This window comes from Aegilops tauschii, chromosome 1 (genome assembly GCF_002575655.3).
Source record: "Aegilops tauschii subsp. strangulata cultivar AL8/78 chromosome 1, Aet v6.0, whole genome shotgun sequence".
Taxonomy (NCBI): domain Eukaryota; kingdom Viridiplantae; phylum Streptophyta; class Magnoliopsida; order Poales; family Poaceae; genus Aegilops; species Aegilops tauschii.
In genome coordinates, this window is record NC_053035.3 from 113,593,602 (window position 1) to 113,606,928 (window position 13,327).

General features: G+C 47.3%; 1 protein-coding gene across 1 annotated transcript; it reads right to left on the minus strand.

Annotated features, from left to right (window-relative positions):
- Nucleotides 1-368: 368 nt before the first annotated feature.
- Nucleotides 369-1,941, minus strand: LOC109736687 (uncharacterized). Its single transcript, XM_073505158.1, has 2 exons — nt 1,595-1,941; nt 369-795 (listed from the first exon to the last, which is right to left on the minus strand). The coding sequence occupies exons 1-2, from the start codon at nt 1,939-1,941 to the stop codon at nt 369-371; spliced, it is 774 nt and encodes a 257-aa protein (XP_073361259.1).
- Between the last annotated feature and the right edge of the window lie 11,386 nt (nt 1,942-13,327).

Below are 13,327 nucleotides of genomic sequence, written 5' to 3' on the forward strand. Positions count from 1 at the left end.
ATAAACAAAATATGAAGCTTTTCTTAAGCACAGGTGCTTATTTGTACAGGGTAGACGCTTAACTAGGCGTCTCTCCTGTAGAAATAGGCACCGGTGCTTCAGAAAAACCCCGTTTATTTTTCTAAGCACCACCGTACGCATCAAGCATTGTACAAGGCTTATCATGCATCACCAAAATAGTATTAACAACTTGGAACACTAAACCAGAGCAGCAGCAAACTCTTAAGATAAACGGCAGATCAACCACCGCACAGCATAAGTTCAGACACACCATAGGACATAAGTTCAGACACACCGAACAACAAAGAAACATAGATATCATAAAAGGACACTGCACTAGCAACTTGAAGGCAGACTTTGATCTCTCTTCATGCCGCGTAGTGGCAGTGGTAGTAGGGGTCAGCCTCCTGTGCTTCTGAAATTTCCACACCTGATTTGATGTTGTCTATTATCTTCCAAGCCTTGTAGGTGGCGTACGCATCCTTCGCTGCGTACTCGATGAGGTAGTCTGGCAGCGGGCTGATCCCCCACAGTTTATGGTCTTCGGTCCTGTTGATCTTCTTCTTCATGTTTTGGTAAAATGGGTGGATGACGCTGGCTGCAACATCAGCCAAGGAGTCGTACTGCTTCTTTGTGCCGGCATATGGAACTCTATAGTTTTTCTGAATGTCGATGTACTTTTCGGGGTTGATCTCCAAACCAGACATCTTCAGCATCTGTTTGTCATTATGGATGCTGAAACCGGAAAAGGTGAACAACTTCTTCTCCTGGAGGAAGCTCTTGAGGCGCTTGGGCCTTCAAGGGGAGAGACATATTGAAGATTAGTAGTAATTTTGAAGATTTAGGAGTTGTTTGGTTTGTGACTAAGTTTGCCAAAGATTGCCACACCTAAGGTTAGGCAAGTTTGACCAACTTAGGTGTGTGTTTGGTTCAAGCCACACCTTAGGCAAGCCACACTTGGGTCCCACATGGCATACACACAAAAAGTGTGGCAAGATTCCCTTAGGCTTGCCAACTTGTGGCCCTCATTTTGATGAACTAACCTTAGGCAAACTTGGCAAAAAATTGTGGCAAAGTGTGACAATGCTAGTGCTAGAACCAAACAATACGAGTGATGAATGCATGAAGTACATGATGTTATTTCTCTTTTTGGATCATACAGTTGAAAATAACACTACAGCAAACTACTTCACTACATCAACTTCAGAAACAACTTTTAATACATCTAGTCCAGTGCATCCACACCGGTAGACACAACACTAATGCATCAATATCAGAAACTACACTAGTATATCAGAAACTACACTAGTAGACACAACACTAATACATCTAGTACAGTGCATCAACTTCAGAAAATAACACTAATGCATCCACAGCGGTAGACACAACACTAATGCATCAAGATCAGAAACTACACTAGTATATCAAGTTTGGTGATTAATCTGGTGCAAGATTTTAAGATACTAATCCAGTGCATCAGGGTAAAAATCTATGCCAGTGCATGTACTTGAGAAACCACACTAGTGCGTCCACTTCACAATCTACACTAGTACATGTAGTTGAGAAACTAGGGTATATGAGTAGGATGGCTCACCATTTTTTGGTCGCAGCGATGTGGTAGACCAGGCAGAGTTCATCCACGCATAACTGCAGAACTGCTGCGTACTGCGGAGGTTCGTCATCCCTGGTATACTCCACATCAACGCCGACGAATCTAGGATACATGCCGACGGCTTTCATGAAGAGCCTCATGAGCATTTCATCGGCAGTGTCTGGATTGCTGGTGCAGACGACCTCCAGCGTCTCTTTGCCGTGGAGTTCCACCTTGTCAAGTTTGGTGGTGTAGTCGCGCTTCTCACCGGGGGCCTGAACGTCGTCTTCCTTGATGCTCTGGTCGGACGTCTCGCCACAGTGACGCTTGGTAGACGGCTCCTCCGCCATTGCCCTTCTCCAGCGACGGCGGTTTTGAGACAGAGACGGTGGTTGCAGTTTGTGGAGTAGATGGACGTGGTTCGCATAATGAGGGAGGAATGGAGGAGAAGGTGCCTTTTTGAGTTATGGGGGAGGCGGTTCGTCGCGTGAGGGAGGCGCTCGTCGTTATCGTGATCGTGGGGGTCGTGGGGCTCGTGCTATTGGTGTTCCATTCTGTAACCACCCACGGGCCTGCATCGTGGCCCATATCACTGGGTTTGTAGTCGTATGCAGGCCGTGGTGTGTGAGAAAACTCATGTTAGGTAGGTGGGATTTTCTCCTCCTTCACCCGGCGGCCGTGATGTAAACATGAGAAGCAAGTTTGCTAAGGTTGTAAACGGACCCAATATTTTTCTACATCTTTGTATCAACATGAAAAGCAATCATGACTAGTTTGCTAAGGTTGTCGGCATTTGTATGGATTTTCTAAGGTTTTTGCAACGATAAAATGCTTAAAACACTTCTGACATGTTGTGATGTTTTCGGTATTTAGTAGTCTACTCATTGGGATTATTCCACTGTGTGATGTTTTGTACGTGCCAGGTTATAGTATGAAATGCTAACTGTTCTATATGGTAGTGGTTGGTCTCTAATTGGACCGACATGTTGAACTAGTATCAATGCTAGAGGCGTTTCGTTGTGCGCCACATCCAACATTTCACATAATTAATTATCCAAAGATTAAGGTATCAAACCCTTGGTCATACAAAGCAACATTCCGTTCCTAAAAATTAAGGTACTTCCACATTCAAACTAACTAATACTACAAATTCGAAGGAACTACTTAATACATTAACAACACATAGGGAAGTAGCCCTGGTCCAACGGCTTGACAAAGGATGAACAAAAGCTGAAAGAAGAAGGATCAGCCAGTAGCAGCACCATCAGCCTCCCAGCCTCACAACTTCAGCCAGCCTGGTGAACTCCAGGTTTTTTCCTGCAAAACACACATGGGATGTTGGAGGCAAGAAAATAAATTTGCCAGGGGTCTTGTCATGGCATCTAATCGCATGGAATGCTAGTACAAATGATGGAGAACAAAACATCCAACATGAGCAAATTCATAGGAATTCTAGATCCATGGATACCATCAAGAAAAAATGCTCAGTTCTAATTCAGACACAACACTTGGTGAAAACATGCATATTCATATCAGCAACATTGATATGGCATCTTTGCAAGCTTGGGTCAGTGACTTGTCTTGTGTTTCATGGCATGACAATAATTTTAACAATAAATAGACATGAAATTGACCCAAACTCATGTACAAAGTTAGGACATATGATGCATGGATTAATTCACAAATAAATGACAAAATGCCAACTTTGTATAGAATCTGCAGTACTAAAATATTTCAGTGTGTTCCGGTGTGTACTGAAACTGCAGTACTGAAATAATTCAGTGTGCATCGGAGTGTACTGAAATTGTAGTAACGAAATATTTCATTGCCTACCGGTGTGTACCGAAATATTTCAGTGTCTACCACTACAACATTACAAATTTGCCTAGGGCAGTACCGAAATATTTTAGTGCCTACCGGTGTGTGCCAAAATATTTCAGTGTCCACCACTACAACATTACAAATTTTGCCTAGGGCAGTACCGAAATATTTCAGTGCCTACCGGTGTGTACCAAAATATTTCAGTGTCCATCACTACAACATTACAAATTTTGCCTAGGGCAGTACCGAAATATTTCAGTGCCTACCGGTGTGTACCGAAATATTTCAGTGTCTACCACTAGAACATTACTAAGTTTTCCTAGGGTTCATATGATGCCTAGGGTTCACATACATCATAATCATCCTCCAAATCCATGTACTGAAATATTCATGCAATTCATTGAGATTAAAATGCCATATAGCATTCCCTCTCTGAGCTATTACGATCAGTATCACCACGATGTAAGCACGAGCAATAGGAAGATGAGGAGTGGGGAAGCTTACTCTAAACATAGCTACCGCCGCCATTCAGACCAGGAGAGCGGCGAGGGAAGCGTGGAGAACGGCGGGGAAGCAAGGTGGCGACCACTGTCCTCCTCATCTTGTGCTTCGGAGTCTCCGATGACTCGGTTGGAGGCTGCACAATCTGCAACGGCACCTCGTGCACGGTGGGTTCCTGATCCAGTGGATGCTCTACCCTGGATCTGAACGCCCACCACCTCCGCCTGGTCCACTTGCTGAACGAATTGGCCTGCTCCATCGCCCAGAGGAGGATCTCGATCTTGTGAATCGGTTGTGCGGGCGGGGGGCAAAGCTTTGCCCTCTCCTTCTTCGTCAAATTCTTGAGAGTGGCCATTGCCGTCCAGCTCATCTGCCTTGTGTTGTCAAACCAAGAACGGATATCCCTCAACCTGGCCAACTTTACCTGGTCGCCGCCGGCGATCTGCACGAAGTCGGTGTTCTCGCCGCCGGCCATCAGCTCGATCTGTCGATTCTTGCTTCGATGGAAGAGGGGGTGGGGGTGGGTGGGGGGGGGGGGGGGGGGTTTGCCTGAGTGGAGAGAAGTTGCAGCGGCGAGAAGGAGGAGATGACTGCGGTGGACTTGGAGGAGAGGGCGGAGATGGCCGTCGATGAGTAATTGTGGAAGGTGTAGCACCATGGCGGCGGTTTTGCATTCGACGAGAGGGGCGGCACGTGCAAATTTTCCTAGGACTAAACTGCCCCTATATTAAAACGCGTCCCCACCTTGTCACGAGTACCGGCCCCACTCGTTTTAGTACTTTCGCGTACTTTCATCGGAGTACTACCCAGTACTTCGTATTTGTCTGCCGTTAGATCGACATCAACGAACGGTTCTAAAAAAGCCCAACCACTCTAAAACTTGTATATTAAAAATGGTAGCAAACCCATCAGCAACGAACAAAAATAAATAAGGGCTTAGTGGGTCACCTTGCCGGAGTCCTCTCGAGGGGATGAAAGGTTCGAGTACTTCTCCGTTCATTTTCACTGAAAAACGGAATGATTTTACACATTTCATTACCCAATTTATCCAAAGCGCACTGAAACCCAACTTCTCCATAGCACCCTCCAAAAAGTCCCAATCCACCCTGTCATATGCTTTGGCGAGGTCTAATTTGTAGGCACAATGCGTGTCACGGGGATTTTTGCTATGCTGGATCTTGTGAAAACATTCGAAAGCTATGATGGCGTTGTCAGTGATCAGCCTCCCCGGAATGAAAGCGCTTTGGGTCTCCGAAATCAATCCATCTAATAGTGGTCGCAAGCGATTAACTAAGCATTTGGAAATGACCTTGTAAATTACGTTGCAGAGGCTTATTGGGCGGAAATCTTTTAGACATTGCGGATTCTTCCCCTTAGGAATAAGTACAATGGATGTGTCATTGATCCCTTCGGGCATGATCCCGTTTTAAAAAAAAACCGCATGGCCGTAATCACATCGTTCTTCATCACTTCCCAGTTTCGTTGGAAGAAACGAGCCGGGAAGCCGTCCGGACCCGGCGCCTTGACGGGCCCGATCTGATAGTGGGCATCACTTATTTCCTTTTCAGTAAACTCTTGGGTCAACTTGTTGTTCATCTCATCCTGTACCCTCCGTGGCAGAAGTTCCAACAGCTCAAAAGGTGCAACACCCTTCTCTTTCGTACATAGTTCTTTGAAAAATTCTGTGGCTAAGCTGTTCAGAGCCGTCTTATTTTCTATCCATACTCCATTTTCATCTTTTAACTTGGATATCCTGTTTTTCTTCTGTCGCCAAGTAGCTTTCCTATGAAAAAATTTGGTATTCTGGTCGCCTTCTCTGATCCAAGTTGCGCGTGACCGTTGCCGCCACATTACCTCTTCCCGGATCAGAAGTTCATCTAACTCACCCGACACTTTCTTTATCATCTCTGCATCTGCTCCCTGGTTCGGCCTTTCCAGCAGTTCCTTGAGACGTCTTCTTTTCTTTTTTATGTTCCATGTAACTGAACCAAAGTCCTTCTTCGACCATTGTGACAGTGAGTTTTGTACGTCCTTTAGTTTATGTGCGACATCAGCTAGAGAACAGCTCTCCCGTTCATTACCCCATGCTTCTCTCACAGTGGCCTCCAAATTCTGGGCTCTCTCCCACATCATTTCATACCTGAAGTGCTTGATCCTGCTGGGTTGTTGTTCGTTCATCAGCGACAGTAGCAAAGGAAAGTGATCTGATCTCGAAGTTACAATATGTTGAACTTGTGCCTGTGGAAACAGCTCAGACCATTGTGGTGAGGCTACTCCTCTGTCCAGTCGAGCCCTCACTTTCTTCCTGCCATCTTGTTTGTTATCAAAAGTCCAGTTGAGACTGGACTGGACTGAACTTGGTCGTCCTTATTGAACACTCTTGCGTTCCTTTGCTTTCATAGGTGCCACGTGGTCGCAATGAAGCAGCGACACGTCAACGACTCACTCTAGCGACGACAGCCGTGATGGTTTGGTGGTCCAACCTCAATGCAATTTTTACTTTTTTTGTGGTGCTTTGTATTTTGGGTGAACTTTTATAATAGACCCGAGTACTTTTAAAAGTACGTACGCATGTCTTTCAGGGTATTAAGATAGGCAAATTTGACAATTTTGACCTCGAAACAAAATAAATTCACAGAATGAACTGGGTGCGAAACTATTTCACACCCCTAACCCTTTTGTGTAGCGCCCGCCACGCCGGCGCCACACCCTACGGTGCAGCGCCTAGCTCCGGGGCGTTGCACCTCTGTCCACCGTGGCAGCCCACGGGCCCGCACCCAGCAGTGCAACGCCTCCGAGCTAGGCGCTGCACCTGTAATGTGCAGCGCCTAGCCGCTAGGCGTTGCACGTGTAATGTGCAGCGCCTAGCGGCTAGGCGCTGCACTGTGACTTATATGCAAACGCGCCAGCCCTCTCCTCCCCCACCCTCCCCATTGGCAGTTACAGAAAAACAGGGCGGCGGCCATCTGCACTCCCCCTCTCAATCCCCTCTCCCAAATCCTTCCGATCCGACGATTTGGTCCGTGCATTTGTTCACCAATCCATCGTGGAAGGTACTCTCCTCCGATCTCCTTCGTTCTATCCATAGAAAATATTATATTTTGAAGAATTGGGGAACCCTTGTTTGAATCTTGCATGTATTAGATTTGGGCAACTTTTGTTTGAATCTTGCATATATTAGATTTGGGGAACCCTTGTTAGATTAGAATGTGGTTTGGATAGATAGGTTGACATGTTATTTATATAGTTTGGATACATAGATTGATATGTTATTTCTATGGAGAAGTAGATTGACATGTTATTTGTATGGAGAAGTAGATTGACATGTTATAGTTTGGATACATAGATTGACATGTTATTTGTATGAAGTAGGCCCAAGTAGGGGGAAGCACCATATGCTTTGGATCTTGCATGTAGTAGGCGTACTTTAGTTTTTTTGAATTAAAAACATAATCGTGTTGACAAGAATGCTTTGTTGAAATTGTTAGGATGGTTTGGCTTCTCGATGATCACTGGGACCATCAACACCGGTCGTACGCTATGTCGGTGCAGCAGCGGGTAATACTGAAAGTGGCCGGTGTTATGAATTTCGTATGTTTTTTCAAACACATATGTAATGTTATGATTTGTTTGTTTGTAGGAGCTTGCACCTCTGAAGCTTCGGTCTCACGGGATCAGCCTTGGAGGGATGCGCTATGATGAGCGGTACACACCTTATGTTAGGGAGGCAGGACTTCTCCCTTTCATTGAGTTGGTCCGCCGGTCGACGCCACCCAACAATGCTGCAGCACTCACCGCGCTTATTGATCATTGGAGGCCGGAGACACACACTTTCCATCTTCGGACCGGGGAGATGACCGTGACGCTGCAGGATATCGCTATGATCACCGGTCTTCCTATCGATGGCAATCCTTTATGTATGAACACCGATTCTGAAGGGTGGCGCGCGCAGATGCATGCCCTTATCGGTATGGTTCCTCCGGAGCCTCGGGAGCCAGAAAGGGAAGATAAGAAGGAAAGAGTCGCAGCGGGCGCTACTTTCACGTGGATATCATCGAACTTCGCTCATTGCCCCGATAATGCTAATGAGGACCTGGTGAAGACTTATGCTCGTGTCTACATGTGGTACGCGATATCGAGGACACTGTTTGCTGATGGCACAGGCAAGAATGCTCCATGGATGTGGATGAAGGCGTTGACCGTCTTCGATAGCAAATGGAGTTGGGGTTCGGCGACACTAGCTTACTTGTATCGACAGGTATGAAGTTGTTTCCTTTTCACTTCATTGATACATTATCAATGCGCTCTTGCGGCAAATTTGACCATGTTCTTTTTTATGTGCAGTTGGACGATGCCAGTTGTAGGCACACTGGAGGTATTGGTGGTTGTCTGCTCGCACTTTCCATATGGAGCTGGGAGCGTCTGCCGGTTGGACGACCTAAGACCGTGAAGTACGAGGATTGGGACGATAAAGACGACCCACTACGGCTCCCCACTTGGGCTTACAAGTGGGATGTGTTAAATGAGACGACGGATGATCCCTCGGTAATGTACAAGTTGTACAAGAGAGAGCTGGACGCGATCACGCCTGAGCAGGTGAACCGACCTTGCATAAGTGATTATCATGCTTGTATCTTCACTCGATATCAATTTTGCATTCAATCCAATTTTGCAGGTGGAATGGGAGCCGTATGGAAAAGGAGAGAGTTTTGGTAACCCTATAGAGTTCAGGCTTAATCCGATGTGCATTAGGGATAGGGATCTCTGGCATATGCGGTGCCCACTGATATGCAACTGGGCGGTTGAGCTTCACCTGCCACATCGGGTTTTGCGCCAGTTTGGTTTGTTCCAGCCACACCCGCCGGAGTGGGAGGACACGGACAAGTTGCTACACGCGTAAGATATAATTAACCTTGAGCACTTAGCAGCTTCTCGACGGTTTCGATGATGCTAATATTCTGTTTCTAACTTGCAGGTTGGATAGGAAAAAGCAACGGAAGATCAAGGATTGGGCCAGCCATCACAAGAAGTATGTCGTGCAGTTTGCTCTTAGTGTGGAGCAAGCAAGGGCTGGAAAACGAGCCCAGCTTCGTGAGCACTGCCCGATCGTGTTCAACAACTATCTCGCATGGTTTCTTGCAAATACCCGCGTGGAGGTATGCCAGCCGGCGTATGCTGAGGAGATTCTGGAAGAACCCACCGTTTTTGATGAGGTAGCCCAGCACCAATACAACGCATTAGTCAGGAAAGGCAACTCGGTGATCCCTTCAGCTCCAATGATGAACTTTGTGGTTAGCCCTTATTGCTTTTCCATTCGCACTTTTCACATCTTCGCTTGCCTAACACTTTGATACCATTTCTGTTCATAGTGTGCCCAGATCAAGAAAGCAGCTGACGAGACCGAGACTATTCTGGAAACAACCCCGGCTGGCAAAAGCGATGGGGAAGGTGCACTTCGAGAATTCATTAAGGTTCACATCTCCTTCAAATTAGCACTTAACATTTGTTGGTACGTTCCATGTCTTATTCACTTGTACATGTTGCAGCGCCAGGGCCAAAAGTTAAGGCGGCTATCAAACCTTTTCGGTTGTCGTGACCCCGAGTATGTATCACCAGAACGGTCTAGGTCGGCGACACCATCAGATCCCGCTTCGGGGCAGAGCCATGGTGAACCTTTCGAGGATGAGGATGTGGGTGGGGTCACCCAAGAGGTATGGCATGACGATATATATCCATTTGTTGATGCATTGCTAACTATATCCTCACACACGGTCTTTCCATATCTTTTGTTGATGCATAGGTTGCTGATGATATGACCTTGGGGATGTACCGGGCTCGGTCTGCATACGAGTTGAAGCCTAGGAGGGGAATCAACAAGTACACACCTGAAGACTTCACCCAAAGAGGCAAAAGGACGGTCGGCACCTCGCGGATGGCGGCTTTGGATGACTATTTGGATGACGATGTCGAACCGGAGGCGGAGCCGGAGCCGGAGCGGGTTCCTCTTCCTAGGAAGGTGAAGAAGATAAGCGTCAAGAGGGGGGGAGGACCCAGCAAGCGTGGAAAGCACTAGTCATCTTAGTTTTTTTATAATGTTGAACTTCGAGTGCGATTTGTTATGTCGTTGAACTTGGAGTGGTCGTACCTTTTATGTCGTTGAACTTGGAGTGGTGGTAGCTCTATGGTAAACTGGAACTTATTGTGATGGTCATTTCTATGAAATGAGGTCTTTTGTGAACCCTTTGTTCTTATACTAATTGTTATACTTGGAGAAATGATGTCGTACCTGAATGTTTGTTATACTAGTTGTTCAACTGTGGCTGAAAAAGACCCAGTAGAGGGGGGGACGACGCACAGTAGGTAGGCCTCTAGTTTCAGGCAAAAAAATCGCTAAGTGTTTGTGCAGCGCCTAGCACGGAGGCGCCGCACTCTACAGTGCAATGCCTAGCACGCAGGCGCTGCACTATAGAGTGTGGCGCCTCCGAGCTAGGCGCTGCATATGTCTGTAACTAGCCAAACTTCTGTTGCTTTTCTGGATAGGTACAGACATATGCAGCGCCTAGCTTGGAGGCGCCGCACTCTACAGTGCAACGCCTAGCACGCAGGCGCTGCACTATAGAGTGTGGCGCCTCCGAGCTAGGCGCTGCATATGTCTGTAACTAGCCAAACTTCTGTTGCTTTTCTGGATAGGTACAGACATATGCAGCGCCTAGCTTGGAGGCGCCGCACTCTACAGTGCAACGCCTAGCACGCAGGCGCTGCACTATAGAGTGTGGCGCCTCCGAGCTAGGCGCTGCATATGTCTGTAACTAGCCAAACTTCTGTTGCTTTTCTGGATAGGTACAGACATGTGCAGCGCCTAGCTTGGAGGCGCCGCACTGTATAGTGTGGCGCCTCCGTGCTAGGCGCTGCACATGTCTGTAGGTATCCAGCAACCAACAGAAGGTATGCCTCCAGTTTCAGGCAAAAATTTCGCTAAGTGTTTGTGCAGCGCCTAGCCCGCAGGCGCTGCACTGTACAGTGTGGCGCCTAATTTTATAGGTAATATCAAATCATCTCAAATACTTAGACTCATAGTACTAGTTTATGAAAAAAATATTTAAAACTTGCCATACTTTGTTTGGCTTTTTTTAAACAAAAATATAGCTCTACTGTCACTATTAGCAATGTCTAGATCCAATTTTTTCGACACTAGCATAAATTTGAGATTGAGGCAACTAGCGTGAAAATTTTTCTTTGTTTTCCAACTAACAAAGTATACAGCCAAACAAAAGCAAAAGGGGTTACATCATCCTAGCAAAACTTCTGTATATATAGGATAATACTGTGTATGTACCTTGCCTAACTATCTGGTTGTGTGTGGGCGTACGCAAGCGACCAAGGGCGATCAGCGGCAGCCGCCGTATTCGCGGGGTACTCGGCTGCCTCGACAAGCCAGCAATCAAGTCCATGGTCAGCGACTTGGGGCCGGCGGCAGACGTCCTAGCGTCCTGGCGGCGAGATAGATGGATCTTCGTGAGGCAAGAACAGACCTAACGAACGACGAGGAGTCCACGATCTATCGTCTATATATATGTGGGCATCAGGTAGATGGGCTATTTTTGTTGCATCCTAGGCTTAGATGCGTGCAAAACTACGTGACTATGGTCTTAAATAACAAAATTAGGCAGTAATCTCCGGCCATTAGCGCATGCACATGCACGTATCTATCGTCTGTAGCTATGCAGCCAGAACAGAAGGTACTTTACAGTTTGAGGCACTTGGACTTGGACTTAGTGAATTTTTTAGCTATCCAGAGAGCAACAGCAGCTAAGCGCCACATGGTAGATTGCAGCGTCCAAGTACTTCACGACACATAGTAGTTCATAACACATACTACTTCACGACACATGGTTGTTCGTACAACCAAATCAAGGAGGACACATAGTAGTTCACCGCACATAGTAGTTCTTACAACCAAATCGAGGAGGAGACCTAGTAGTTCACGGCACATAGTAGTTCACAACCAAATCGAAGAGGAGACATAGTAGTTCACGGACAAATTCTACAAATTTGCAAGATTTGGAAGAAGATTTGAGAGGGGGGGAGAGTGGGAGAGGGGCAAAGCTCGGGGAGAGAGTGAGAGAGTGTGTGGTGGGGGGGGGGGGGGGGTGGGGGAGGGGGGCCCAGCCAAGTGGCTGGATAAGTCATAGTGCAGCGCCTAGCGGCTAGGCGCTGCACATTACACGTGCAACGCCTAGCTCCTAGGCGCTGCACATTACAGATGCAGCGCCTAGCTCGGAGGCGTTGCACTGCTAGGTGCGGGCCCGTGGGCTGCCACGGTGGACAGAGGTGCAACGCCGCGGAGCTAGGCGCTGCACCGTAGGGTGTGGCGCCGGCGTGGCAGGCGCTACACAAAAGGGTTAGGGGTGTGAAATAGTTTCGCACCCAGTTCATTCTGTGAATTTATTTCGTTTCGAGGTCAAAATTGTCAAACTTGCCATTAAGATTCAGAAGAGAAGATCACCCACCGATCGCGATCCTGATCCTGCTGTGCACGTGCAGCGACGCGCAATCCAAAACTAGCAATTCTTCTTCCCGTCTTTTCCTTCTACTAGAAAGAAAATGCTCGATCCAGTGTGCTTTTTGACTCGTGACTCGTGAGGACAGGAGAGGCGCATATTTACATTCCGCTGCGAAGCTTTCAGTGACGAAGAAGTGATTAACGACTCATGCTGTCAGTCATCCACGCTTGCTTCGGATCGGGAGATTTTGCTGCAGATCTCCATCGATGCTTGGTTTTGTAAGTTCTACGCTGTCCTGGGTGAACATAATCTGCGTCCTTGCTTCGGCCGGCGCTTTCGATCGACATTATACTATCGATGCAGATCCGAAACAAAATCACGCGATCCAAAAGCAAGCATGGATATTGGATGCCTGACAGCATGAGTCGGTAATCACTTCTTTATCACTCGAAGCTTCACATCGTAGCGTAAAATATGCGCCTCTCCTGTCCTCATCACGAGTCAAAAAGCACAGGCGATCGAGCATTTTCTTTTTCGAATGGAAGACGAGAAGAAGAATTTCTAGTTTTTGGATTGTGCGTCGGTGCACGTGCACAGCAGGATCAGGACCGCGATCGGAAGGTGATTTTCTCTGAATCTCATCTGAGGTGGGGGCGAAACCTACACGAACACGACTGTTCGCCCGCATCGGCAGTAGAGAAAAGAAACAGGCAGGCGTGAAGAGCCTCGTGCGCACATTCAACGGGAGGGGGGCCTGTGTGAAGGCCGCAAAGTGCGTGCGGGTGTGAAAGCAGACGGCGGCTGCAGCTCGCTACACGCCAATCCTCCCCCTGTGAGCCACTGTTGGATAGAGCCTACTGTTCTTCAATCCATGTGTCGGGTAGCCATACACTCCTCTCTTTCCACCATC